The sequence below is a fragment of the Crotalus tigris genome, unplaced genomic scaffold (assembly GCF_016545835.1).
Source record: "Crotalus tigris isolate CLP2741 ecotype Arizona unplaced genomic scaffold, ASM1654583v1 scf7180000018413.2111637, whole genome shotgun sequence".
Classification (NCBI taxonomy): Eukaryota; Metazoa; Chordata; class Lepidosauria; order Squamata; family Viperidae; genus Crotalus; species Crotalus tigris.
This window is the reverse complement of record NW_024096990.1, coordinates 1,431,619-1,457,473: the sequence shown is the minus strand read 5'-3', so window position 1 is coordinate 1,457,473 and position 25,855 is coordinate 1,431,619. Positions and strand designations below refer to the sequence as shown.

The 25,855-nt window shown below is 47.0% G+C and overlaps 1 protein-coding gene across 2 annotated transcripts in view; it reads left to right on the top strand.

Moving 5' to 3' along the window:
- The window catches only part of LOC120312013 (carcinoembryonic antigen-related cell adhesion molecule 1-like), a 45,859-nt gene extending 30,391 nt beyond the window's left edge, over window positions 1–15,468 (top strand). Inside the window, exons 7-12 of one of the 2 annotated variants that reach the window (XM_039352208.1) lie at window positions 2,622–2,894; window positions 3,275–3,535; window positions 8,379–8,502; window positions 9,493–9,545; window positions 11,170–11,198; window positions 13,432–15,468. In XM_039352208.1, coding sequence (XP_039208142.1) covers window positions 2,622–2,894; window positions 3,275–3,535; window positions 8,379–8,502; window positions 9,493–9,545; window positions 11,170–11,198; window positions 13,432–13,554 — 863 coding nt within the window. In that variant the 3' untranslated portion in view covers window positions 13,555–15,468. The remainder of the gene's footprint in view (window positions 1–2,621; window positions 2,895–3,274; window positions 3,536–8,378; window positions 8,503–9,492; window positions 9,546–11,169; window positions 11,199–13,431) is intronic. The other variant, XM_039352209.1, reaches the window with a different exon arrangement.
- Window positions 15,469–25,855: the final 10,387 nt, after the last annotated feature.

Below are 25,855 nucleotides of genomic sequence, written 5' to 3'. Positions count from 1 at the left end.
GCAAACGTTAGATAACAGGACATGGGCAAAGAGAATAAACTAGATTTAAAAAAAAAAAAAAGCTTTCTTTTAGACTTTTAAAATTTTCAATAAAATGTGCAGTCTGAACTCTTAAGATTGAAAATGGGCAAAAGGCCAGTAGCAGAGAGCTCGCTTATTTAACAACCGCCTCGCTTAGCAACAGAAATCTTGGTCCCAATTGTTGGACGTAAATCGAGGACTGTGTGTAAAGCCCAGTGGAGTGGTGGGATCTGCCAAATCAATAGATGGGAGGTTGTTGTTGTTGCATGACCAACTTCATTGGGCATTCACAGTGATACGTGTTGAGCTGAAGCTCAATATTTTCTGAAGAAGACTAGCGAGAAATACAGATAGTCCTCGGCTTACAACCGTTCATTTAGTGACTGTTCAAAGTCACAACGGCCCTGAAAAAAGCAACTTATGACCATTTTGTAGACTTATGACCATTATGGGATCCCCACGGTCACGCGATCAAAATTCAGACTCGTATTTATGACCGTCCCAGGATCCTGGGATCATGTGATCCCCTTTTGGTCACCTTCTGGAGAGCCAATTTAAAGGGGAAGCCCGATTCCTTAACGCCAATTTGCTTTCGTTCTCCGCGGCGAGAAAGGTTGTCAAATGGGGCAAGACTCACTTCACAAGTGTCTCACTTAGCAACCGAAATTTTCGGCTCAGCTGTCGTAAGTCGAGGACTACCTGAAAAGCCGAGAGGTAAACTGGGGTTTTTTTAAATGTAGGAAGCAGCCTATCAGATTGATGAGGGGGGAGGTGCCTTGCAACTGCCAGCAGCAGCCATTTTGTGACAGCTCTTCCAGTAGCTGTCCAAGTCCCAAAGGGTGTTGACTAACACAGGGCTTTTCAACCAGTGGTATGGGTACCACCTGTGGTACATTGGCACCTGGCAGGTGGTACGCAACTATCCTAGAAAAGTGGTAGTGGGGCAGGAGAATGAGCTGAACCGGTGGCAGCACCGCACAAGCCTGAGCGAGAGACGGCTGGAGCTGCAGGGCTGTCAGGACTCAGCGGAAGCGCCAGGATCAGTGCCGCTTTCCAGCTGATCGGCGTTTCTGGGCTGTCAGCGGAAGTGTCAGGATCAGCGCCAGGTTCAACTGGGTCATGTGAAGGGACCAAAACCTGCTGCAATCACCCAGCAGACGGGGGGAAATAAAAAACAAACACCCCCTCACCCCAACCCCGCTGCCAATCCTCAACAGAAATGCTCACAATGGAAACCTGAGACAGGAGGAAGAGTGCAGCCAGGTAGGCAGACAGGTGTCTTACTCGGCACTTTTTTCAGTGCCATTGTAACTTCGAACAGTCACTAAGTGAACTGTTATAAGTCGAGGACTACCTGTACTTTATCACTTTTTTCCTTTTTTTTTTTGGGTCATCAAGTTTTTGACCCCTTGCTAGGCGACTGGTGGTCCTCGGATGTTGCCATATCCTAAAAGTGGTACAATGGGTGAAAAGGTTGAAAAGCCCTGGCCTAACACACACACACACACACGTTTTTTACCTGCTGCCACTCTCTGGATGCCTGTGGCCAATGAAGCAGGTTCAGAGAACGAGAAGTTTCAACTGTCTTTGTCCGTTTTAGCTCCTCCTGCAAGGCTGGGGGGCAGCGGGACCCCCAAGAATGGCAAGTCCAGAAACAGACCTGATAAGAAGGGAGCCCACCCTTTTCTGCCCTCCCTCCTCCGTGTCCTGTTTCACATTAAAATATTTTTTTTTTTTTAAAAAAAATGTCCAGCATCCTCCTTCAATCCTTGGCTCTCCTCGTCCTTATCAAGAAAAGGAACCAGGCACCTCCTTGTAACTACTATTTATTTATTTATGAGACTTATATACTGCTTTAAGTGCAAGCACTCTCTAAGCGGTGTACACCAATAAGCAATGTATGTGTGTGTGTGTGTGTGTGTGTATATATATATATATATATATATATATATATATATATATATATATATATATATATTTCCATTGCCCCCAACAATCTGGGTCCTCATTTTACCTACCCCGGAAGGATGGAAGGCTGAGTCAACCTTGAGCCGGTGAGATTTGAACCGCTGACCTGCTGAACACAGTCAGCTAAAGTGGCCTGCAGTACTGCACTCTTAACTGCTGCACCACTATAAGAGAATGTCCAGCCCGTTCGGTTGAAGCGAAGGAAAGAAACCATTATAATCCCGTTTTCTGAAAGCTCGTGCTTAATGATTCCACTTCATTGTCAGTTTCAAAGCGGGCAGCAGGACTTATCCTCAACCCAACCCAACCTGGCGTACGGCTTGCTCGTTCTGTAGAAGCGGACCCAAATCTAGGATTCTTGCAGGAACTTCTTAGCAGAAAGTTGTTGGTGCTCACCATCTCCCTGACGTGGTCCGTCGGCCATGTTGGCTTGAAGGGGAGGGGTGGTAAAGTAACTCACCCACCTTTTGAGACCCCGGAGTCTTTTGTAAGCTTCTCCAAAGAGAGGAGAGCTCTCAAAACGTCCCAACTCTTGACGATCCTAGATGGTGACCTTGCTGGAGAGCCAAGTATCGGAAGGCGTAAGTACCCCCCTAGAATCCTAGATGACCCTTGTTGTATTTTGTGTGCAGAAAACCTCTCAGAGCCAATCCTGTGGCCTTCGCAATCTTTTGTGGCCGAGAATGAACCTATCGTGCTGAACTGTAACACCTCCAGGAGCCCCACAGTCAACGTCACCTGGTCCAAGGACAATAAACCTTTCCCGAGAAATGCAGAATTTGACCATGACAACCGAACCCTCACACTGCGCAAATTCCAACAAGAAGATGCAGGGAGCTATACCTGTACGGCCCGGAATCTGTTCAGCACTGTCCAAAGCAACCCCAGTATACTTACACTGGCATGTAAGTAATCTCCCCTTTGACGGGCCTTTCTTCCTGCTTTGTGGTGGACGTAGGGCCACCAGAGTTTTCTTACTCATCTCCAAAATGAAAAATACGGGATCCTTAGTCTTGGAAGACAGCGGAAGAAGACATTGCAAGGAGGGAAGGACCTCTGCAGAGACTCAAGGCAATCTTCTGGGGTCCTGAGATGGAGCCCCACCACCAAAGCTCATTGCTTGGAACCAAACCCTGGCTTATGATAAGCCCCTTTCCTGGCCCCAGGGGGGGCCCTAATAAACTTGCTGATTTGTGGGGTGGGGGTATGTTCCCCCTGCTTACCAGCTGGGCCTCCTTCTCTTCCCCCCCCCCTTTGCCCTGATTCTACCTCCTTTCCTTTCTAGACGGGCCCACATCTGCTCAGCTGAACCAGTCAGGAACCATAGAGCAGCTACTGGGTTCCAAATTGGTTCTCCTCTGTTCTGTGGAATCTGTGCCTCCGGCGAAGTTTGAGTGGTTCTTCAATAACACGGTCAAGAATGGGTCAGAGAAAACTCTCAATGTCCACTTGAAGGACTGGGAAGATGAAGGCAATTACACCTGCCAGGCTAGGAACTCCGTCACCAAGCATACCACTTCAGCCTCTGTCTATGTGAAATTGACAGGTGAGAAGTCCAGTTTGTTGGAATTGACCACCCGTCCATGGTCCTTTCGGGTTCCTCCCCATTTTTGACTCATCCGAGTTCCTTTTGGGTCAGATGATTTTGGGGGCTGGAGGCTATCCCGAAAAGGATAGTATAACAACCCTGATGCCAAGGGGAGGTGTGGATCCTGGTTTATATTCCGTATCGTTCCAGATTACACTATAGTGAACTGAGTACAGTACAAACATCTGCAAGAACAGATCCTTGGTATGGAGTACAGGGCGCAACAAAGAAAATCCGTGAATAAAATGTGCTTATAGTCTGAAGATGGGAGCCATACGTTTCTGTATGGTCTACGTCAGTGGTTCTCAACCTTTTTAATGCCGCGACCCCCAACCGGTCGTAAGTCGAGGACTACTCAACTGGTGCAGCACCGTTTGCAGAATGGGACTTTTGGCGGGCTCAGCAGGGCAGAGACAGCCTGGACAATTCCTATTGGCTTTTGAAAGCCAATAGAATTAGACTCTATTCAAGAGAGTCTATTCTATTGGCTTTCAAAAGCCAATAGAATAAAAGGGAGTAGCACAGCTAAGGAAAAGGGGGAAAAAATGGCGGGCTGCGTTGTTTGGCGACCCTCGTGAAATGGTCGTTCGACCCCAAATGGGGTCCCGACCCACAGGTTGAGAACCACTGGTCTACGTTAATATTTTTCAACCCCAGCCACTTTAAGCTGTGGGGACTTCAACTCCGGGAATTCTCCAGCCAGCCATGATGGCTGGAGAATTCTGGGAGTTGAAGTGCACACAGCTTAAAGTGGTCCAGGTTGAGAAACACTGGTCTAGATTTAAGAGCAGGTTTTAGGACGGAATTAATTTTATATTGGTATGACATGGATTTTATATTTTGTTTTATTTGTTCCTCAATCTTTTCCCTCCCTTAAATTCAGCATGGTTTAATTGCTGCAATGTAAGAGGAGAGTCTCTGATGGTAAAAAAAAAAAAAAATCTGGAAGAATTGGGTGGGGCCTTTTCCATCTAACAATTTTCAATGCAGTAAAAGGCAGGAAGCCTCTTAAAAATGATATAGTTTTCTTTTTAAAAAAAAATTAATCAGAAATGGTGCTACCAAACCCCTCCTGTAATGTATGTGGTTTCTTTATTGCGGTTTTATTGATGCATTATTTTTGTTCCTTACACTTCACGGCATTGCATTCACGCTTTGCCCTTCAGACTTTCCCAGTGGACAAGAAACAGTATTTGGGGGATAAGCAGAGAGCACAAATATTCAGCGCCCTGATAGGAAAAATTGTCAGAAATTCCAGATGCAGCAATGGAACAAAACAGTGGGAGAGCTAAGCATTTTTCACTTCTCTTTGCCAACCTCGCCAGGCTAGTTAAAGTAAAAAAGAACAGATAAGAAAAGCTAAGTAAATAAAATTGTGGCCAGGTAGTTTTTGACTCTGCAAGGCTGCTGTGTCATCCCACACACCTTGCAACATAGAAAAACCTAACCTTCAAATTCTCTGCGGGTGTTGGGAGTATCAATCAAAGCCTTTATCTTTGCTGCTGAATAAAATATTTGAGCAACTTTCTCCCAAAATAGGTTTTTGTGCTATGGATTACTAATGTTTTGGACTGGAGTGTGCATAGGTGGTTTGTGGTGTGTTTGTCAGGGAGAATGTTAGTTGAGAAGGTATTAGGAAAGTGCCTTTTGTGTATAATACCTCCTATATTGCATACGTATTTGGTGAGTTGGTCAACCTTGCTGTGCCTTTGAGAATTGGGCTATCAGGAACCACAGTGGTGGTGGTGGTGGCAGAGGGGATAGAATCCTAAAATCCTAGGGCTGGAAGGGACCTTGGAGGTCTTCTAGTCCAACCCCACCTCTGCCCATGGCAGGAGACCATGGCAGGAGATGCTATCATACATTGCTTTCCTTCATTCTTTCCAAGGGTTTGCAATCTGCTACCTAACAAGGGAACGTCAATGGAGATTCTCGGTCATCCAGGCCATGGTTATCCATGAAACTAACCAAAGAGAGAAGCAACCTAGAACTAAGGAGAAACTTCCTGACAGTTAGAACAATTAACCAGTGGAACAACCTGCCTCCAGAAGCGGTGAATACTCCAACACTGGAAGTTTTTAAGAAGAAACTGGACAACCATTTGTCCGAAATGGTATAGGGTTTCCTGCCTGAGCAGGGGGTTGGACTAGATGACCTCCAAGGTCCCTTCCAACTTTATCATCATCATCATTATCATTATTATCATTATCGTTATTATTATTATGGATCATTGCACAGTCAGCCAGATGTTCAGACTGGATTTGGCATTTTGTCTACCTATCGAGTCCTTACCCAGAACCTGGGATAGGCAGATGTGGATGTTGTTGTTGTTGTTGTTATTATTATTATTATCCCAAAGGTGCTTTTTCAAGAGGCAACTGGACTTCCTTTATTTTTCCTTGAAGACTTTTCGCTTCTCATCCAAGAAGCTTCTTCAGTTGTTGGATGAGAAGTGAAATATCTTGAAGGAAAAACAAAGAAACAAGGGGAGTGACAGCACCCAGCCAGCCTCGGCTGATCTTGAAATGCTCATCAAAGCTTTACCTGGTGAATAACAGAATAACAGAGTTGGGAGGACTTTAAAGGTCTTCTAATCCAATCCCCTGCCCAAGCGGGGGTTAAGACAAGAACTGAGTTTCAAGTCCAACTTGTACCTGAACAGTTGTTGGTGATTTGGGGCCATTTCCTCTCTTAGCCAAACCTCCTTCACAGGACTGTGGTTGTGGGGATAATGTTAAAAGAGACTAGACAACCCACAACCTGCTGTTTATCCTTTCAGAGACATTTCTTCACCAGGTTCCTCAATATGTTCAACCGCGACAGAACGTTCTATGGGCATCCTTCACTGGAAAAGTTGCGATACGTTCAGAGATGTATTTGCCTGGAAAAGAGCTCACGTTGAATTGTATAGCACAGACGTGCATCAGCCCAGGAAATGTTTTTATGACGTATTACGTGTCAGGCGCGAAAGACCAGATCCATATTGGAAGGCCCAATTAAACTGAAGTTTTGCTAAAGAAGCTTATACACAGGAATATTCTTAATATTAGATAAGGGGGAAAGGAATTCAAGAGAGATTGAATTAGTCCATAAAAGAGCCGAGGTGGCGCAGCAGTTAGAGTGCAGTACTGCAGGCCACTTTAGCTGACTGTGTTCAGCAGATCAGCGGTTCAAATCTCACCGGCTCAAGGTTGACTCAGCCTTCCATCCTTCCGGGGTAGGTAAAATGAGGACCCAGATTGTTGGGGGCAATGTAAATATATATATATACATTGCTTACTAGTGTACACCGCTTAGAGAGTGCTTGCACTTAAAGCGGTATATAAGTCTCATAAATAAATAAATTTGTTGCTGCGTAGAGACGTCTAGGCTGATTCCTCTCTTGACTCCACCCCTTGATTCTGCCACTCCTTTTACATTTTGTCATAAATTGTTTGGCGATCATTTTACGTTATGAAATATTTTACAATGGGAATCGTGGGTTCCAGATTTGGGGTGCATTCTGTAAGTTAGCTTATTGAAGGTAGCTTGGTTCAAAATGTTTTGTCCTGGGATGCACCATTTTGCCCAGTTAAAGGTTACAGGAAAGAGAGTTTTAGTAGTATATGGATATAAAATGCTTTTTCACTTGCACCATGGAAATCCTTATGGTGTTGTTTTAGCACTACCGATTGATAAGAACTTGAGAATCTAGCATGACAGTAAACTTTTATATAAGGCTAGTCATGGAATTCCTTCTCCTTCTCCTTCTCAAAATGTTCATTGGAATTGTTTTGAGCGAGTATGGCAAAAACTACCATTCTCACATTATCTCCTGTGTCCCAGTGTTCAGAAGCTAAATCAGGTGTGGAAAGTGGAGGTGACAAGCTGTTTTTGGTGCATGGGGTTGTGTCAGCATCCAAAGCTTTTGGTATTATCCTTTCTTATCCTTTGGATATCCTTTCCCAGTCTTCATTATTTCTGAATAGGTGGCTTTCACAGAATTCCAGTGCCAGCATGGCCACTAATAGGAATTCTGGCAGTCAAAGTCCATACCCTTAAAAATGGCCAGCTTGGGAAACACTTTAGAGTACTAGAGAAATGTCTGTTCTTCAGATAGTTCAGTGGTTCTCAACCTTTTTAATGCCGCAACCCCCAACTGGTCGTAAGTCAAGGACTACTCAACTGGTGCAGCACCGTTTGCAGAAGGGGACTTTTGGCGGGCTCAGCAGGGCAGAGACAGCCTGGACAATTCCTATTGGCTTTTGAAAGCCAATAGAATTAGACTCTATTCAAGAGAGTCTATTCTATTGGCTTTCAAAAGCCAATAGAATAAAAGGGAGTAGCACAGCTAAGGAAAAGGGGGGGAAAAATGGCGGACTGCGTTGTTTGGCGACCCCCGTGAAATGGTCGTTCGACCCCAAATGGGGTCCCGACCCACAGGTTGAGAACCATTGAGATAGCTCTTCAAGATGTCAGCTCCACTGAAATTTTTCTGACAGTGAGAACAACTAACCAGTGGACCGACTTGCCTGCAGAAGTTGTAGGTGCTCCATCACTGGAGGTTTTTAAGAGACTGGACAGCCATTCATCTGAAATGGTCTAGGGTCTCCTGCTTGAGCAGGGGGCTGGACTAGAAGACCTCCAAGGTCCCTTCCGACTCTGTCACTGTGCTAAACTCCCAGTTCCACATTCAGAAGATACCAGGCACAGAGTGGGACTTCCACTGAAATCTATCTGCCCTTCCCCCATTGATTTACTCAACCAAATCAAGAGGTCCATGGCTATGTGTTATCCAACCTTCACATGTCTTCTCTGACAGGAGAGAGTTTGATACAGTCCCGTATGTCTCCTGGAGCCATTGCTGGGACGACGATTGGTTCTGTGGCCGGAGTGTTGCTTTGTGTGGTCGTTGTGTACTTCCTGTGTACCAAGGTTTCCTGTTGGTAAGTCTCCCACCGAATCGGCGTTCCCAGTTGGGTACCTCATTTTCTTGACTTTTTCTAGGTCCTTCCTGCCCTGGGTTACTTGGCTTCCTTTGACTTTGCACTTGCACTCTAAGGGGCTGTTGGCACCGTTCTCACCAACGGTTGTGTTCTTTCCTCTCTCTTCACCTTGGATCAGAATCTGTCCTGGTACAATCTTTTGGAAGCTCTTAAGGGGCCAATTGGCAGACACACCAGCTCTAACCACGCTTACTAGATTCAAAATGGGATCCACTAAGGAACAGAGCAGGTATCCACATCCCAGTATCCCTGTAGATCTGGGATTAGATTCAGTGCCCATTGCTGAATCTAATAATTCTAATAGACTGGAGCACAATGGGCAGAAGACCCAATTAACCTCAGCTGGACACATCAATCTTTCAATTTCCGAGGCCTTCCAGGTATGTGAGCTATAATCCCCATGGATGAGCCAGCAGGTGTGCTAGCTGGGGATACTGGGAGTTATAGTCCCAGTTCATCTTTGGGAAGGACTGAAGTTAATGTCTTAACTATTAGAAGATGTTAAGACATTGGATTTGGGGGGGAGGGCAGTTTGCATCGTAGTTTATCAATCATTTTGATTACATTGTTTGTAATTATAATATTTGAAAGATCCTAACTGGGGAGGAAAGGGTTGAAGGTCAAATTAAAAAGGGTCAAAGGTCGTTTAGTGACCGTTCAAAGTTACACTGGCACTGAAAAAAGTGACTTACGACCACACTTACACTTACGGCCATTGCAGCATCCCTGTGATCACGTGATCAAAATTCAGACAACTTGGCAACTGAAATCATACTTATGACAGTTGCAGTGTCCCAGGGTCACCTGATCCAGGGTTGAATTTCTAAGAATGGGGGAGTTAGTAGTGCAAGACCCCAAAGACTTTGCTAGCTGTGTCGGGAATGGATCCCTTCTTCATTTGGAGGTCACACGTGTCTGCTATTTATTTAGGAAAACGGAACAGCACACGTCCAATGGAAACATACCCTCAGCATCCGGCCACAGTAAGTATCAGCCCTTGGGCTGGGCCGGACCTGTGTGATGCATGCCTGTATTTGTGACATGGTCTCCCTCACTACTAACACATTGCCTCGTGGTTTAGGGGAGTCTCTTGAAAGCTGGAGAAAAGGTGGAGGAGATTTTCTGCACTCTTTAGAGCATTGTTACTCACCCTTCGCCATTTTAAGATTTGTGGACTTCAACTCCCAGGATTCCCCGGCCACCCAGACTGGCTGGGGAATTCTGGGAGTTGAAGTCCACACGCCTTAAAATGCCTAAGGTTGAGAAACAATGCTCTAGACCCAGAGAATAGGAAAGCAGCTTTCTCCGTCCACAGCTGAAATGCACTCTGGGAAATTCTTGCATGACTGGGTCATTCTGGGAGTTGGAGTCCGTGCCTCTTAAAAGGTCAAGTGCTTGAGAAACACTGCTGTGGAGTCAGAGCGTAGGAGAGCAGGTGTCTCCATCCACAGACCAAATGTATCCTGGGAATTTCCTGCATGATCTTGGGGGGGGGGACCTTTTCCTAGCTGCTCTGCCTCCTGTTTCTAACGGCCTCCTTTGTTCTTGGCACCTCGGTTCCTGGGGGGGGAAAAGGAAGCTTCTGCTTTTGTTGGGATTCACCTGTCTTCTCCCATTGTTCTGTGATTCTTCCTCTTCCCTCACACCCCCCCCCCAAAGCCTGAATCATCTGGGATTTCCCCCGTTATACTACATGACACTTTTAATGGGGGGAGGAACTCCACAGCTCACCAGAGGTGGTGAGATTGGGCAGGAGGGTCATTTGGAGAAGTGGTCCTTCCTTTCTGTTGAGCTTCTGCTACATGGGTACAAGCATGAAGAACGCATGTGGGGGAAGCGGTTGACCTCCCGGTACTTTGTCCATCCCCTGGAGCTTGACTCAGGTAGGGAGGGAAGGTAGGTGGGTTGAACAATGGGAGACGTGAGAAAGTCCCATCCTAGAACTCTCCAGTCCCTTTTATCAAGCCAACGATGGTCTTCCGTTGATCCGGACATTCCCAAAGTTCTTGAAGAGCTTCCTATGGAAGTAACATTCAGCATAAGCCTAGCTAAATGTCTATGGAGATTCTCAAGTCCTCCAGGTCATGGTTGTCCCACGGGTGCTTTTTCAAGAGGCAACTGGACTTCCTTCTTTTTCTTGGAAGACTTGGAAGAATTCCCTACCATCCAGTCAGAGCTGAAGACAATTCAACAGAAGCGAATCTCTCTGTAGCTCGGGGTTGAAATAGGCTTCGTGCTCTCTGAGCTTGATGGCCTTCTTGTTTCATGACCCAACTCCACACACAAAACACCAAGTTTAGAGAGCACCGAGACCTCCACCAGAAGAGATTTGAGCCATCTTGGACCTTCCTCCCCTGGCCTTTAGCTGGAGATAAACAATCTAGAATTTAGTTGGAGACAACCTTGGCATGGAGAGAAGACATCAGGAGGGACTTCCCTGCCAGCGTGTGTGTTTTCAGACTTTTGTTTGCAAGTTACCTGGAAGGGGGGAGGGGAGGCTTTCCATGTTTGTGTGTGATTCTTAGGGGCACGGATGCAGTTTTGATTGTTCCAGTTCCCTGATTTTTTTTCTCTCTCTCTGTGTCCTGTCTATCTCTGTCATTTCAGACCAGGCCACTGAAATCAAGTCCAAACCGGTAAGAATGGAATATTTATAATATTCTAACGTGTCCAGATTCCAAGGTGGAAAGAAGGTCAAGTTAGGAAAATGGAAAATGGGGGCCAGATTTTAGAATCCGTGCTAAATGTTGGGAGAGACGAAAGGCCTGCTTAAGAATGGACCCACTATAGTTCATTAATTCTTCCTTTCTTTCGTGGCAGTTTGTTCTACAGATTGGGGCAAGCCGCCGTATAGGTAGTCCCCGACTTATAACCGTTTGTCTAACGATGGTTCAAAGTTACGACAGCCTTGGAAAAAGCTGCTTACAACCTGTGCTCACGCTTACGACCGTTATATATCACCCTTGTAGTCATGTGATCACAATTCAGTAATCTTGGCAACCAGCTTGCATTTACAACCCGTGGCTGTGTCCTGTATTCACATGATCATACCCATTGGGGAAACTGGATTCATTTAACAACCACACGGTTTGCTTAACTGCTTAACAACCATCATAAAAGTTATAAAACCCAGCCTGATTCAACTTATGACGGCAATTACTTAAGACTGAAAGTCTAGTCCCGGTTAAGGTCATTAAGTCAAGGACTACCTGTACATATCTTCAGATTATTTGAAAACTAAAAAAATAAAAATAAAACCCATGTAAGAACTGGCTGCATCCTGTAGATCAAGTTGCTGCTAAGGTGCATCATACTTTTGTCATTATTATTATTCAATCATTAATATCAATTATTTCCTGGGTCCTCATGACCTTAATGGATTCTAAAGATTCAGGAACTTGAGCAGCTATCCCCAAGGTAAGTAGAGTATAGTCCCAGTTCAGACAATCAGAATCCCCCTTTTTTTTCTCTTGGGTAAGTTTGGGTAAGTTAATAATTTCTATAATAGAGTCCGTTACTTGCCATTGAGATCCAGGAAGAATATTAAGAAAACCAGATTCAGCTGTGAAATAAAATCCTTGCCGATAATTAGAGAATGTCCAAAACTGTTGAAAAAGAAAAAAAAAACAGATTAGGTAACTATACAGATACTTCTAGAGCAGTGGTTCTCAACCTTTTTAATGCCGTGACCCCCAACCGGTCGTAAGTCGAGGACTTTCCCTGCCCTGGAGCGCCGCGCATGCGTGGTGCCGCCCCCTGCGCCAGCCGAGGTGTAGCTGGCAAGCGGCAGCGACGGAGCAGGCCGACCACCGGCTGGGCCACCAGCTGGCCCAGCCCAAGGGAGGTAAGGCACCCGCTGGGCCCCATGCGTGCCAGTAACCCTCCCTGCGCCCGCCGGCCTCCCACCTCCCACCCCTGGCCCTCTTTTACTTAAAGTTTTAGTAGTTGCTCAGCAGGGAGGGGTGGAAGCTTCCAGACAGCTCGCCTTCGCTGCAGACAACTTGCAGCACCGTTTGCAGAATGGGATTTTTGGAGGGCTTACCAGAGCAGAGACAGCCTGGACAATTCCTATTGGCTTTTGAAAGCCAATAGAATTAGACTCTATTCAAGAGAGTCTATTCTATTGGCTTTCAAAAGCCAATAGAATAAAAGGGAGTAGCACAGCTAAGGAAAAGGGGGAAAAAATGGCGGACTGCGTTGTTTGGCGACCCACGTGAAATGGTCGTTCGACCCCAAATGGGGTCCCGACCCACAGGTTGAGAACTGCTGTTCTAGGGTCATTTTTCTGGGCCTCTTCAAATGCAGGAAGAGTTGCCACCTTCTCTTCACGGCCGTGCTCCGGTGCCTTTAACTGGGCACAACTACTGGGAGTGATCATGCATGCCTAAAAGTTAAAACTAGCAGAGTCCATAATCCTTCTAGAGCAGGCGTCCCAAGCCTTGGGCAACTTTAAGCCTTGTGGACTTCTACAGGTCTTAAAAGTTGCCAAGGTTGGCGACCCCAGCTCTAGAGGAAACAGGGGCAAGATGCAAAAAATAATTAAAATAGAAAAGCGTGTTTAAATAATAGCTTGGCAAATTAAATTATTTCTTTTGCATATTTCACAATGGACTTCTCATGCTTTCCGAATAATTCACAGGCTTGCTGTGAAACGCTGAACTAATGTTTGCATGCCTTTGTTTGGGATCTGCCTTCAAAGACCGCGTGTTTTTGTGTCATTGCTGCTATTCCCGTTTCCCGTTTCTTCCTTCATGAAGAGCTGACGATGCAGGGAAGGGGCTAATTCTGCACAGATTTCTAACCCGAGGCCCCTATTATTCTGTGTTCTGTGTTCTAATCTCTCCGTCTCTTCCTCTTCCTCTTTTACAGGGTGAAGAAGACGTACAATATTCAACACTAGCTTTCAACCCCAAAAACGCTTCTCAACCACTCTCAAAATCCCCCCAGCCTTTGGACAGCAGTATCATTTATTCTGAAATCAAGAAAAAATGATTGTGGATTGATCCTTGTTTGTTGGGGGGGGTGTTATTTTAACCCAGGAGCCCCCCCTCTTCTGCTTCCTTCCTCTCTCAGCTAGATTTTGATGGCAGAGCTTTTCTGGGGGAAGAAGGAAGATAAATTGATTTTCTCCCAAAAGGAGGGGCAAGAAATCCCTTCCAACGTGATCAATTACTGTCCAGATGCCGCCGGGCCTCTCAAGTTGGATGCAAAACCGCAGCGACAGTGGAGTTTCTCTCCAGGATGTAATAACAAGGTTGGCAGCCTCGTGCATTACCCAGCGTATGTTTTATCATGTTGAGACTTCTGCGCGTGCAAAGCGGGTGGCTGCTCCATCCACCAAACGGGGCAGGAAGCAAAAACAAGAGCTTGTATTTTCGTTCTCTGCCTTCCCTCCCATTCTCGTCCTCGCTGTGATTCCGGAGTGTGCCAAACGGTTCTTCTTTTGTTTTTGCAATTTGAGATTGGTGTTGCCAGCCAGCTGTGGCTCCTTACCCTCCTGGGGCTTTTCGTGCCAAGTGAAAAATAATAATAATAACAATAATAAAAAGAAGGTCTCGTTTCTCAGAAAAGCATGTGACGTGCTGTTGGTCCACGCTGTTTTTCAGAAGCCAGAGGAGTTGATTTTCCCCAGCCAGATTCCGGCACTTTCTAGATCCTCAAATATCCCTTTGCATTTTTACCGTAATCAGTAGGTAGACTTGGGATGCTGTTCCTCAAGGTTGTAGCGGGAAGTGGTGGCCACAAAGGGCATTGTAATTTGCCTTCTGGAGCCTGTTCTTGTTTTCTCCAGGTCAGCCACACTAACTAGAAGACAGAAACAAAGGAGGAACGATCAGGAGCCAGATAGTGACACCAGCGAGGCTAAACAGTGACGTTCGTGTTTGAAAAATAACTTTCCCCGGTTGTTGTTTTTTTGACCAGCAAATTGGCATTTCCTGGGCAGGAGGGAAGGAAAAGAAACAGAGATTTAGCCATCCCAGCGAGGTTTTCCATAATTCTTGAGCACCGGGTGAAAATGTCTTTGGGCTGATTGACAGTTCCAGAGCTTTGGATGTACTTTCTGGAAAAAGCTTTGAGGATCATCTCTTTGGGCCGGTCCCAACTCTTTAGATGGACCGGCTACCAGGAAAAGAAGCTTTTAAATGAACTGCCAGTGTACAAGAATTGTAAATACAGGGCCCAAATGCTAGATTAGCTCCAGAAAAATGCTTGAGCTGGGCAGAAAGGAAGGCTGCCTCATTGAAAGCATCCAAGCATGGAGTGTGTGTTTGTGTGTGTGTGTGTGTGTGTGTGTGTGTGTGTTTGGCCAAGGGTGTCTCCTCACTTTGCAAAAAGAAAAAAAAAACCCAACTGTCTTAATAATTACCCAGCTTGCAGGCTTCAACTTAACAGAATTAGCCAGTCTGTTTTGTCTCCATTTAAGTCTGCAGCAAAAAAGGAGAAAATTTTTATTTTTAATATCCACTGCTTGGGGTTAGGATAGCCAGTTCAGGGCCTCCATTCCCCCCTCCCCCTTCCCTGTTCCTTTCCTTTGGCCAAAAAATGCCAATTTATCCCTACATGGTGCGATAGCATCTCTACAACCTGAGCCTCACAACTAATTGCTGGGTGTGGCTTCACAGCCTGTGATCACACTAAGCTTTGGGGCGAGAGGACAATGGCGTAGTGTTTTGGAATAAGGACGTTGCATTTACATGCCCGTTCTCCAAATTAAACCGTCTGTCATCCTGTTTTTTTCTTTCTTTCTGGAAACAGCAGAATCGACGAAGGAACTCCATCCAGAGACCTCGTGTTAATTGTTGTATTTGGCTTGGCGGGTTGTTTCGGAGTGGTTTTAAGCCGATTTTCAATGGATATGTCTGGATATTGTTTTTAATTTAAATAAAAAAATAAAACAGGAGAAAAGAGGCGAGTCTGTATATCATCAGCCCTTTAAAGAGGTCAGAATTGCTCTCTGTGGCGGGGACCAACAACTGTTCACATCCAGTTTGTTGCCTTCGAGATGTTGTGGGCTGGGGGCAATAAAGGAGAATACTTGTGGCTTGGGGTTGAAATGAGGGGTCCTTGGTGCTCTTCTGAGCTTGGTTGTTTTCTTGCAGACATTTCATCAGCCAACTAGGTAACAGCATCAGTGCTAGAGGGGAGTGGGGTTTGCAGAGAGGAAGAGGAGGGGGGAGGAGGAGGAAGAGAAAGAGGAGGAGGGGGAGAAGGAGGAGGATGACAACTGTGGGGTCCTTGGTGTTCTCTGAGCTTGGTAGTTTTCTTGCAGACATTTCATTACCCAACTAGGTAACATCATCAATGCTAGAAGGGAGTAGGCTTTGTGGAGAGGAGGAGGAGGAGGAAGAAGAAGAGGAGGAGGAGGACTACCATTGTGGGGTTCTTGGTGCTCTCTGAGCTTGGTAGTTTTCTTGCAGATGTTTCATTACCCAACTAGGTAACCGCATCAGTGCTGGCGGCCGGGGGGGGGGGGAATCCCATTCCCAAAATTCGTAGCCTTTCTGGTCTCTTTCTCTCTTTGGATTGCATGCATGGAGAGGCTGCAGGAAAACGTTGTGGGGCTGACAATGTTATCTCAGGTTACCAAGTGACCAGAAATGTTAACCTGTATATATTGGCTTGTGTTCAACTTGGTAACTCACAAATATTGCAGGGTGGGTGGGTGGGTGAGGGGAGACAGTCCTAAACATTCAGCAGGCACAGGTTTTGACAGGGTTATTTAAAAGGCCACTGTTCTTTCAGATAACAGTAGCTCCTGACATACCTAAACACTTCAATACAGTGCTCCATCATTATCCTGCAGTATATAATTAAGCAGTTTCTCTGCAGTCAGGGCGGTACACAGAACGTTTGTGATCTTTGCACATTTTATTTCTTTATTTCTTTCCTGCCTTTATTATGTTTACAAATAATTCAAGGCGGTGAACATAGTGGCTGAGTTGACTTTACACAGTTGTTGGATGTCCGGAGAAGCCATTGATGAGCTGCATGAGAGGTACTTGGAGAAGTTGACCTAGGTCTTTGAGGAGCATAAGGCCAAGTACGGTCTGCTCCAAAACAAGTACCTAATGATCACCTAGCCGGCCACACTGGACTAGCCTGGGACACAGAGGGGCAATACCATTTTTAGAGAACGTTTGTTTGTTATGGGTGTGAGTATGTATGTAGATGAATGGTGGCCCTGTTATGTGTAAATTTTATTATTGTATTTAGGGCGTATGAATGTGAATACTTTTATTTTTATGTATATTAATTGAGTGTGAATGTGTATTGAGTGTTTGGGGTATGAGAATGGTGGAGTCGGGGGTGGAGCCTGGTACCCCCTCTGCTGAGTGCAATAGCAAAAATAGGGGGGGCAGGACTTACCCTTGGGCGTGGTTTGTATTTTTCTTCTTTTTCGTCGGTCCTTTTTTTTTTTTTTTCCTTTTTCGGGTCGTTTTAATTTTTCTTCGTTCGTTTTCGGGTCTTTTCGCCCTCGGGGGTGGAGCCTGGTACCCCCTCTGCTGAGTGCAATAGCAAAAGTAGGGGGGGGGGCAGGACTTACCCTTGGGCTTGGTTTGTATGGAAAGCGAGTCCGGTCAGGAAGGGAGAAGGCTGGTGAGGGTGGGGGTACTCCGGGGAGGGGAGAAGGTCGGAGCATCCCGGTCATGACTGGGATGGGCAGATATGGCGGGAGCCGAGGGGCAGGCCATCTTTGGGGAACGAGGACTCGCTATGTTAGAGCGATTCCTTGTTCCAGCCCCTCAAAAGGCTCATCCTGTAGTACTGGTGACAGGGGAGTACAGGGCCCTAATTGTAGGCTGCTGTTGCTTAATGCCAGGTCCGTTGTCAGCAAAGCCCCCCTTGTCCGTGATTTAATATGGGACAGCGGGGCGGACCTGGCATGTATAACCGAAACCTGGCTGGGCCCTGAGGGGGGTGTTTCCTTCTTGGAGATGTGCCCGGACGGGTGTGTGGTGCTTCATCAGTCTCGACATCAGGGCAGGGGTGGGGGAGTGGCAGTCATCGCTCGGAAGTCCTTGAGTCCTCGTGGGATTCCTGCCCCGGAGGTTGTTGGGTGTGAGTCCCTCCTAGTGAAGTTGGGTTCACGGGTTCAGTTGGGCTTGCTGCTGACGTACCTACCTCCCAGCTGCGTTGCAACAGCCCTGCCTGCGTTGCTGGAGTCAGTAGCCGGGTTGGCGGTGGAGTTCCCCAGACTTATAGTAATGGGGGACTTTAATCTGCCATCACTCAGCGATCGCTCAGAGGTGGCGCAGGAGTTCATGGCTTCCATGGCAACCATGGACCTGACCCAGGTAATTCAGGACCCAACTCATAGGGGTGGTCACACACTCGACCTTGTGTTTCTCTCGGGGCAATGGAGACATGATCTGGAATTAAGGGGAATAGAGATTTCGCCCTTATCATGGACAGATCATTTCCTATTGAGGCTGGACTTCAGAGCATCACTCCCCCATCGCAGGGAGAGGGAACCGACTAGGTGGTTCCGCCCCAGGCGCCTAATGGACCCAGATCGGTTCCAGGAGGAGCTTGGGGAAATACCTGACTCCCTTGTCCACAACTCGTCGGGGTCCCTGGTTGCGGCCTGGAATGAGGCGGCGTCCGGGGCCCTGGATCGAATTGCGCCTTTGCGACCTCTCTGTGGTGGTGGTCCCCGGAGGGCGCCTTGGTTTACTGAGGAGCTCCGGGAGATGAAGCGCCACAAGAGACGTCTAGAGCGACGGTGGAGGGCCAGTAACTCTGAATCTGACCGATCACTATTAAGAGCCTATCTTAGGACTTATTTAGTGGCGATAAGAGCGGCAAAGCGTGTTCACTTTTCCGCACTTATTGCGTCCGCAGAATCTCGCCCAGCCGCCTTGTTTAGGGTGACCCGCTCCCTTCTTAAAGTGGAGGAGGCGGAGGAACCCTTGCAGGGGAGAGCTGAGGAGTTTGCTCAGTTTCTTTCGGACAAAATCGCTCAGATTCAGAGGGACCTGGACTCTGACTGGGCAGTGCCAGCCGAGTTGCCAGGGGCTGGTCTTAGTCATATTATCTGGAGCGAGTTTGAGCCTGTGACCCCTGATGAAGTGGACAAGGCCGTGAGGGCAATGAATGCCGCCACCTGTTTATTGGACCCGTGCCCCTCCTGGCTGGTTTCGGCCAGTAGGGAGGTGACACGAGGCTGGCTCCAGGCGATAATTAATGCTTCCTTGATGGAGGGGTCTTTCCCGCAACCCTTAAAGGAAGCGGTGGTGAGGCCCCTCCTCAAGAAGCCTTCCCTGGACCCAGCTGTTTTGAAAAACTTTCGTCCCGTCTCCAACCTCCCCTTTGTGGGGAAGGTTGTAGAGAAGGTGGTGGCATCTCAACTCTTGCGATCCTTGGATGAAACCAATTACCTGGACCCTTTTCAATCTGGTTTCAGGCCCGGCTACAGCACTGAGACCGCTTTGGTCGCACTGACCGATGACCTCTGGCGAGCCCAGGATAGGGGTCATTCCTCTATCCTGGTGCTTCTTGACCTCTCAGCGGCTTTCGATACCATCGACCATGGTATCCTTCTGCGTCGTCTCGGAGAGGTGGGGTTGGGCAGCACCGTATTGCGGTGGTTCTCCTACCTCTCTGACAGGTCGCAGTCGGTGTTGGCGGGCGGACAGAGATCGACCCCTAGGCGCCTCGATTATGGGGTGCCTCAGGGCTTGGTCCTGTCCCCCCTCCTTTTTAACATCTACATGAAACCGCTGGGTGAGATCATTCGGCGACACGGGGTGAGGTATCATCAGTATGCAGATGATACCCAATTATATATCTCCACCCCGTGCCCTTTCAGTGAAGCGGTCGACGTGATGTGCCGGTGCTGGAAGATGTGAGGGTCTGGATGGGGGTGAACAGGCATAGACTCAACCCTGACAAGACCGAGTGGCTCTGGGTCTTGCCTCCCAAAGGCCAACTGGATGGTCCATCTTTAGTCCTGGGGGGGGCAAATTTACCTCCCTCAGTGCAGGCACGCAACTTGGGTGTCCTCCTAGACTCACAGCTAAATCTGGAACAACATCTATCGGCTGTGGCCAGGGGGACCTTTGCACAGGTTCGCCTAGTGCACCAGTTGCGGCCTTATTTGGACCGAGAGGCTTTACTCACAGTCACTCATGCCGTTGTCACCTCAAGACTGGATTACTGCAATGCGCTCTACATGGGGCTACCCTTGAAGAGCGTTCGGAGGCTGCAGTTGGTTCAGAACGCAGCCGCGAGAGTGATTGTGGGCGCGCCAAGGTACGCCCACGTGTCACCTATCCTCCGCGAGCTGCAATGGCTTCCTGTGGGTCTCCGGACGCAATTCAAGGTGTTGGTTATCACCTTTAAAGCCCTTCATGGCATAGGGCCAGGTTACTTACAGGACCGCATTCTGCCGCATAGCTCCCAGAGACCGGTGAGGTCCCAGAGATTGGGCCTCCTTCAGGTCCCGTCGGCCAGACAATGTCGGCTGGCGGGCCCTCGGGGAAGGGCCTTTTCCGTGGTGGCTCCGACCTGGTGGAACCAACTTCCCCCCGAGGTTCGAACTACTCCCACCCTGCCGGCCTTTAAGAAGGCTATTAAAACCCTCCTGTTCCGGCAGGCCTGGGGCTGATGTCCCCGGGGGGCCGGGATACGACCGGACTCGCAGTATGATCGCAGTATGATTGTATTATTTTATTATTTTATTGTTTTTTGACTGTTTTTTAACTTTGTACGCCGCCCTGAGTCCTTCGGGATTGGGCGGCATATAAATATTAAAAATAAATAAATAAATAAATAAATAAACATATCCAACACACCTTCCTTCTATTTTTCCCCACAACAACCCTGTGAGGTAGGTTGAGCTGAGAGGGAGGAACTGGCCCAAAGTCGCCCAGCTGGCTTTCATGGCTAAGGTGGGACTAGAACTCACTGTCTCCTGGCGAATGGCCCAAAGTCGCCCAAGTGGCTCCCGTGCCTAAGGTGGGACTAGAATTCACCGTCTCCTGGTGATTGGCCCAAAGTCACCCAGCTGGCTTTCATGCCCAAGGCGGAACTAGAACTCGTCTCCTGGTGATTGGCCCAAAGTCACCCAATTAGCTTCCATGCCTCAGGTGGGACTAGAATTCACTGTCCCCTGGTGATTGGCCCAAAGTCACCCAGTTGGCTTCCATGCCTAAAGCGGGACTAGAACTCACCGTCTCCTGCTCTCTAGCCTGGTGCCTTAACAGTAGACCATTATCTGTCTCAAGGATGGACAGATTTTACACCCAGCTTGTGTCATGAGTAGAACGCGCGGGGCGTAGGAGAAGGCAGAAAAAGAAAATATTAAAAATCTGGGCAGCTGACCGCAACTTAAAATGCTTCCATTATGTGTTGACAATGAGACACGGGCAATTATCATTCAATCGGGGCGCATAACGCAGCGCATAACACATGCCTATCGGGTCATGTTTGATTCCCCCCCCCCCATTAGGGAGGTGCAAAAATTCTCCCTCAGCAAGTTTTCTGAGATTTTTCCATGCCTGGCCTAAGTGGGAGAAAAGGTTGCTGGCTGGGGCTGATGGTAGTTGTAGTCCCAACGCAGCTGACGGGCCTTCGCGTGACTCAAATCCCGGGGCAGAAAAGCGATAGAAACAGGGGTATTTTTGCTCCCAAAGTGTCTATGAAAAGAAAGAATTTCTACCATCAAATCCCCCGCAGTTCCAAAAACAAAAATCATCTTTGCTACCATGATGTGCCAAGCAGCGGGTTGCTCGCGGCGCGACGGCGTTTAATCGTGGCACAGCGGCTTTTGCAAATAACGGCGGCAATGCCTCCCACTCGGAAATTTGATTTCTGGATGGAATACCCCCCTCCACAGGCACACAAATACACACACACACACACACACTGTGCCGAGGGATCTGAACATGCATTAGGAAACCACTAACGTTCAGCGTTGGCAAGGCAAGGCAATCAAACCCAGCAGAGACGGGAATCAGAAAATTGAAGCTGCCCTTGACAAATTGGGACAGGGAAGCATATGCGTATTTCCCACCCACCCACCCAATTTGGGGGGGGGGAGCAGCACGCAGTTTGAATTTCTAAAATAGTTTAGCTCCGAAGGCCGCCTCTGCAGTTGAATGTAAAGAGTGAGAAAGAGGTAATTTTAGAAAGTGCTATCTGACCTTCGGCCTCTTCATCTGTCATGTTGGGAGGACCTATTTAAAGAGAGGGTGGGCAGGCTAGGAGCATAAGGTCGGCTTTGGTAGGTGCATTTGTGGGTAACGTTTTTTTTAAGAGACCACCCACCCCAATTCCCCAAAAAAACGAGGCCCAAAAAAGAGAGGCACATTTTAGAAGAACAGGACAGCCAGGACAAATTTCTGGAGCCTCTTTCTGAGCCTGGAGATAGAACTGAATTTTTCATTTTCATCTCGGTCTGCTCCAGAGTACAGGGGGTCCTTGACATACAACCAGAATTTCCACAGCTAAGCGGTTGCTAAGTGAGTCACACCCAATTTTAAGGACCTTTTAGCTGTGGCGATTATGCGAATGCCTTAGTAAGGCCACACTTAGAATATTGCATCCAGTTGTGGTCATCACATATAAAAAAAAAGATGTTGAGACTTTGGAAACAGTGCAGAGAAGATCAAATAAGATGATTAAGAGCCTGGAGACAAAAACATATGAAGAATGCTTGCAGGAATTGAGTATGGCTAATCTAGAGAAAAGAAGGACTAGGTGTGACATGATAGAAGTGTTCCAATATCTAAGGCTCTGCCACAAAGAACAAGGGGTCAGCTTATTTTCCAAAGCACCAGAAGGCAAGACAAGAAACAATAGATAGAAAGTAATCAAGGAGAGAAGCAACCTAGCACTAAGGAGAAATTTCCTAACGGTGACACAATTAACCAGTGGAACAGCTTGCCACCAGAAATTGTGGGCGCTCCATCACTGGAGATTTTCAAGAAGAGACTAGACAGCCATTTATCTGAAATGGTATAGGGTTTCCTGCCTGAGCAGGGGGTTGGACTAGATGACCTCCAAGGTTCTATTCTATTCTATTCTATTCATTTCACGGGGGTCGCCAAACAACGCAGTCTGCCATTTTTTCCCCCTTTTCCTTAGCTGTGCTACTCCCTTTTATTCTATTGGCTTTTGAAAGCCAATAGAATAGACTCTCTTGAATAGAGTCTAATACTATTGGCTTTCCAAAGCCAATAGGAATTGTCCAGGCTGTCTCTGCCCTGCTGAGCCCGCCCAAAGTCCCATTCTGCCAACGGTGCTGCACCAGTTGAGTAGTCCTCGACTTACAACCGGTTGAGTAGTCCTCGACTTACGACCGGTTGGGGGTCGCGGCATTAAAAAGGTTGAGAACCACTGGTATAGGGTTTCCTGCCTGAGCAGGGTGTTGGACTAGATGACCTCCAAGGTCCCTTCCAACTTTATCATTATTTTTTTTTTATTGAAAATTTTTAAAATTTTACAAAAAAAAAAGTTCCCTTCCCCAAACCCTCTCAACCCACCCCAACCCTCCCCCAACCTTCCCAGAGATGAATACAGGCTTAATTAAAATTTAAAAGAAAAATTTTTAAACACAAATAAACCATATACAAATTTGATTACAATAATTAAACAAATCATAAAATACTTTAACACCAATACTTAAAAAATAGAAAGAGAAAAAGAAAAGAAACAAGAAGAAGGGGGGAAAAAAGAAAAGAAAAAAAATTAGAAAGAGAAAAAAAATCTAAAAAATATCTTAAACTTTAAATATAAATTATTCAAAAGCTAAATAATATTTTTTTATATCATACTTGTATTGTATAAAATTTATCCATCTTTTCCATACCATCCCTTTACTCCTCTCCCATCCCCTCTCCCCTTTTCTCTTCTTAGCTCTTCTCTTTTCTTTCTCCTCTCCTCTCCCCTCTTCTCTTTTCTCCTCCTCTCTCTTCCCTTCTCCTTCTCTTTTCTCCTCTCCTCTCTCCTTTTCTCCTCTTCTTTCTCTTCCCTTTCTTTTTCTTGCCTTCTTCTCCCCTTCTCTTCCTCTCCCCTCCCCTCTCTTTTTCTCTCCTCTCCTCTCTCCCCTTCTCTTCTCGAGATTGACCAACTTTATCATTATTATCATTATCATTTTTATCCAGTTAAATCTGGGAATTAACTCTTGACACAGCTTTTTAAGAGATGGCTTCTGGGCAAGGGAGAGATTTACAATGTTTGCCTAAGGCAGGCCATCCCTTTAAATGCCCTATGAATTTGGGCATTGCTTTGGGGAAAGCATTCTTGACGGTGTGTTAAAACAGTGGTAAAAGCAAAACACCTCCGCCCCTGTTTGTTCAGGGAGCTTCAGCAAAGAGACGACGTACAAAGGTGGCAATCCAGTTCCGTTTTACTAAGCAACACGGTGGCCCTCAGGTTGGCAACCTCCCCCTGGGAGCTGGCTTTCCCCTTCTCTTTCCTTGCAAGCCCTTTTCCTTTTGCGGTGTATCTTTTCAATCGTGAGCCTCCCGATAGAAGAACGTTTGAACCTTCTGCGAACTGTTTTGGGCACAAGAGCAGTGGCCTCGTTCCAGACTGGGAGGCAGGTTGCAAAGGTAGCTGATTAGGCATTAACCTGACCTTGTTGTGAAGCAGCCTTGTTGTGTTTCAAAAGCCAGCCCATGAATTCATTTTGCTCTTTCACTTGTTCCTTCCTAAGGCGAATTCAACAGCAGATCCTCCTCTCCTCTCCCCTCTCCTCCTCTCTCCCTTCTCTTCTCTTCTTTACTCCTCTCCCATCCCTTCTCCCCTTTTCTCTTCTTAGCTCTTCTCTTTTCTTTCTCCTCTCCTCTCCCCTCTTCTCTTTTCTCCTCCTCCCTCTTCCCCTCTCTTTCTCTTCTCTTTTCTCCTCTCCTCTCCTTTTCTCCTCTTCTTTCTCTTCCCTTTCTTTTTCTTGCCTTCTTCTCCCCTTCTCTTCCTCTCCCCTCCTCTATTTTTCTCTCCTCTCCTCTCTCCCCTTCTCTTCTCCCTTTTTTTCTCTTCATCTTTTCTTTTTCTTGTCTTCTTCACTCCTTCTCTTCCTCTCCTCTCGCCTCCCTCTCTCCTTCTCTTCTCTTCTTTTCTCCTCTCTCCCCTTCTCTTCTTTTCTCCCTCTTCTCTTCTCTCATCTTCTCCTCTCCTTTCTCTTTCTCGTCTTTCTCTTCCTCTTTTCTTCTTGCCTTCTTCTCTCCTTCTCTTCCTCTCCTCTCGCCTCCCTCTCTCCTTTTCTTCTTTTCTCCTCTCCTCTCTCCCCTTCTCTTCTCCTCTTCTCCCCTCTTCTCTCTCCTCCTCTCTTTTCTTTCTTGTCTTTCTCTTCCTCATCTTTTCTTTTTCTTGCCTTCTTCTCTCCTTCTCTTCCTTTCCTCTCGCCTCCCCTACCTTCCCTTCCTTTCCCCACCTCCTCACCAACTTTCCGTTTCTGCCTGTTTCTGCCGGCCATGCATAGCAAGGAACTGACCTCACCAGCATGATTATATTTAGAACAGACTTAATGAATTATTGCCGGTCATAAAAGCCTACGAGGAAACTGTACACAGGGTCAGGAACGCCAGCTCCTCCAATGACTTCTGGCCTCCAAATATTTAAATCATGGGATCTAAAGCATCCCAAAGGTGCCACATTTTTTGTGATTCGGGCTTCCTGCACGCAATACAAAGAAGGTGGGTTGTTTTTTTCTCTTCCAGATGGCCTCATCTGGCCAAATAAAAACACATTAGAGGATTTAAGTTTAAAGTTTAAGTTTAAGAGACCCAGTTTGAACTAGAAATGAAGGTGCAGGCCTGGAAACCGGGAGATGGTGAGTTCTAGTCTCACCTTAGCCATGAAAGCCAATTGGGTGATTTTGGACCAATCACCAGGAGACTGTGAGTTCTAGTCCCACCTTAGCCATGAAAGCCAATTGGGTGATTTTGAGCCAATCACCAGGAGACCCAGTTTGAAGTAGCAATGAAGGTGCAGGCCTGGAAACCAGGAGATGGTGAGTTCTAGTCCCATATTAGCCATGAAAGCCAGCTGGGTGATTTTGGACCAATCACCAGGAGACGGTGAGTTCTAGTTCCACCTTAGCCATGAAAGCCAGCTGGGTGACTTTGGGCCACTTGGCTACTTGTTTTGGGGCAAAATAGGAGGAAGGTGTGTCGGGTCTGTTCATCACCTGGAGCAGCGGTTCTCAACCTGTGGGTCGGGACCCCATTTGGGGTCGAACAACCATTTCACGGGGGTCGCCAAACAACACAGTCTGCCATTTTTCCCCCCTTTTCCTTAGCTGTGCTACTCCCTTTTATTCTATTGGCTTTTGAAAGCCAATAGAATA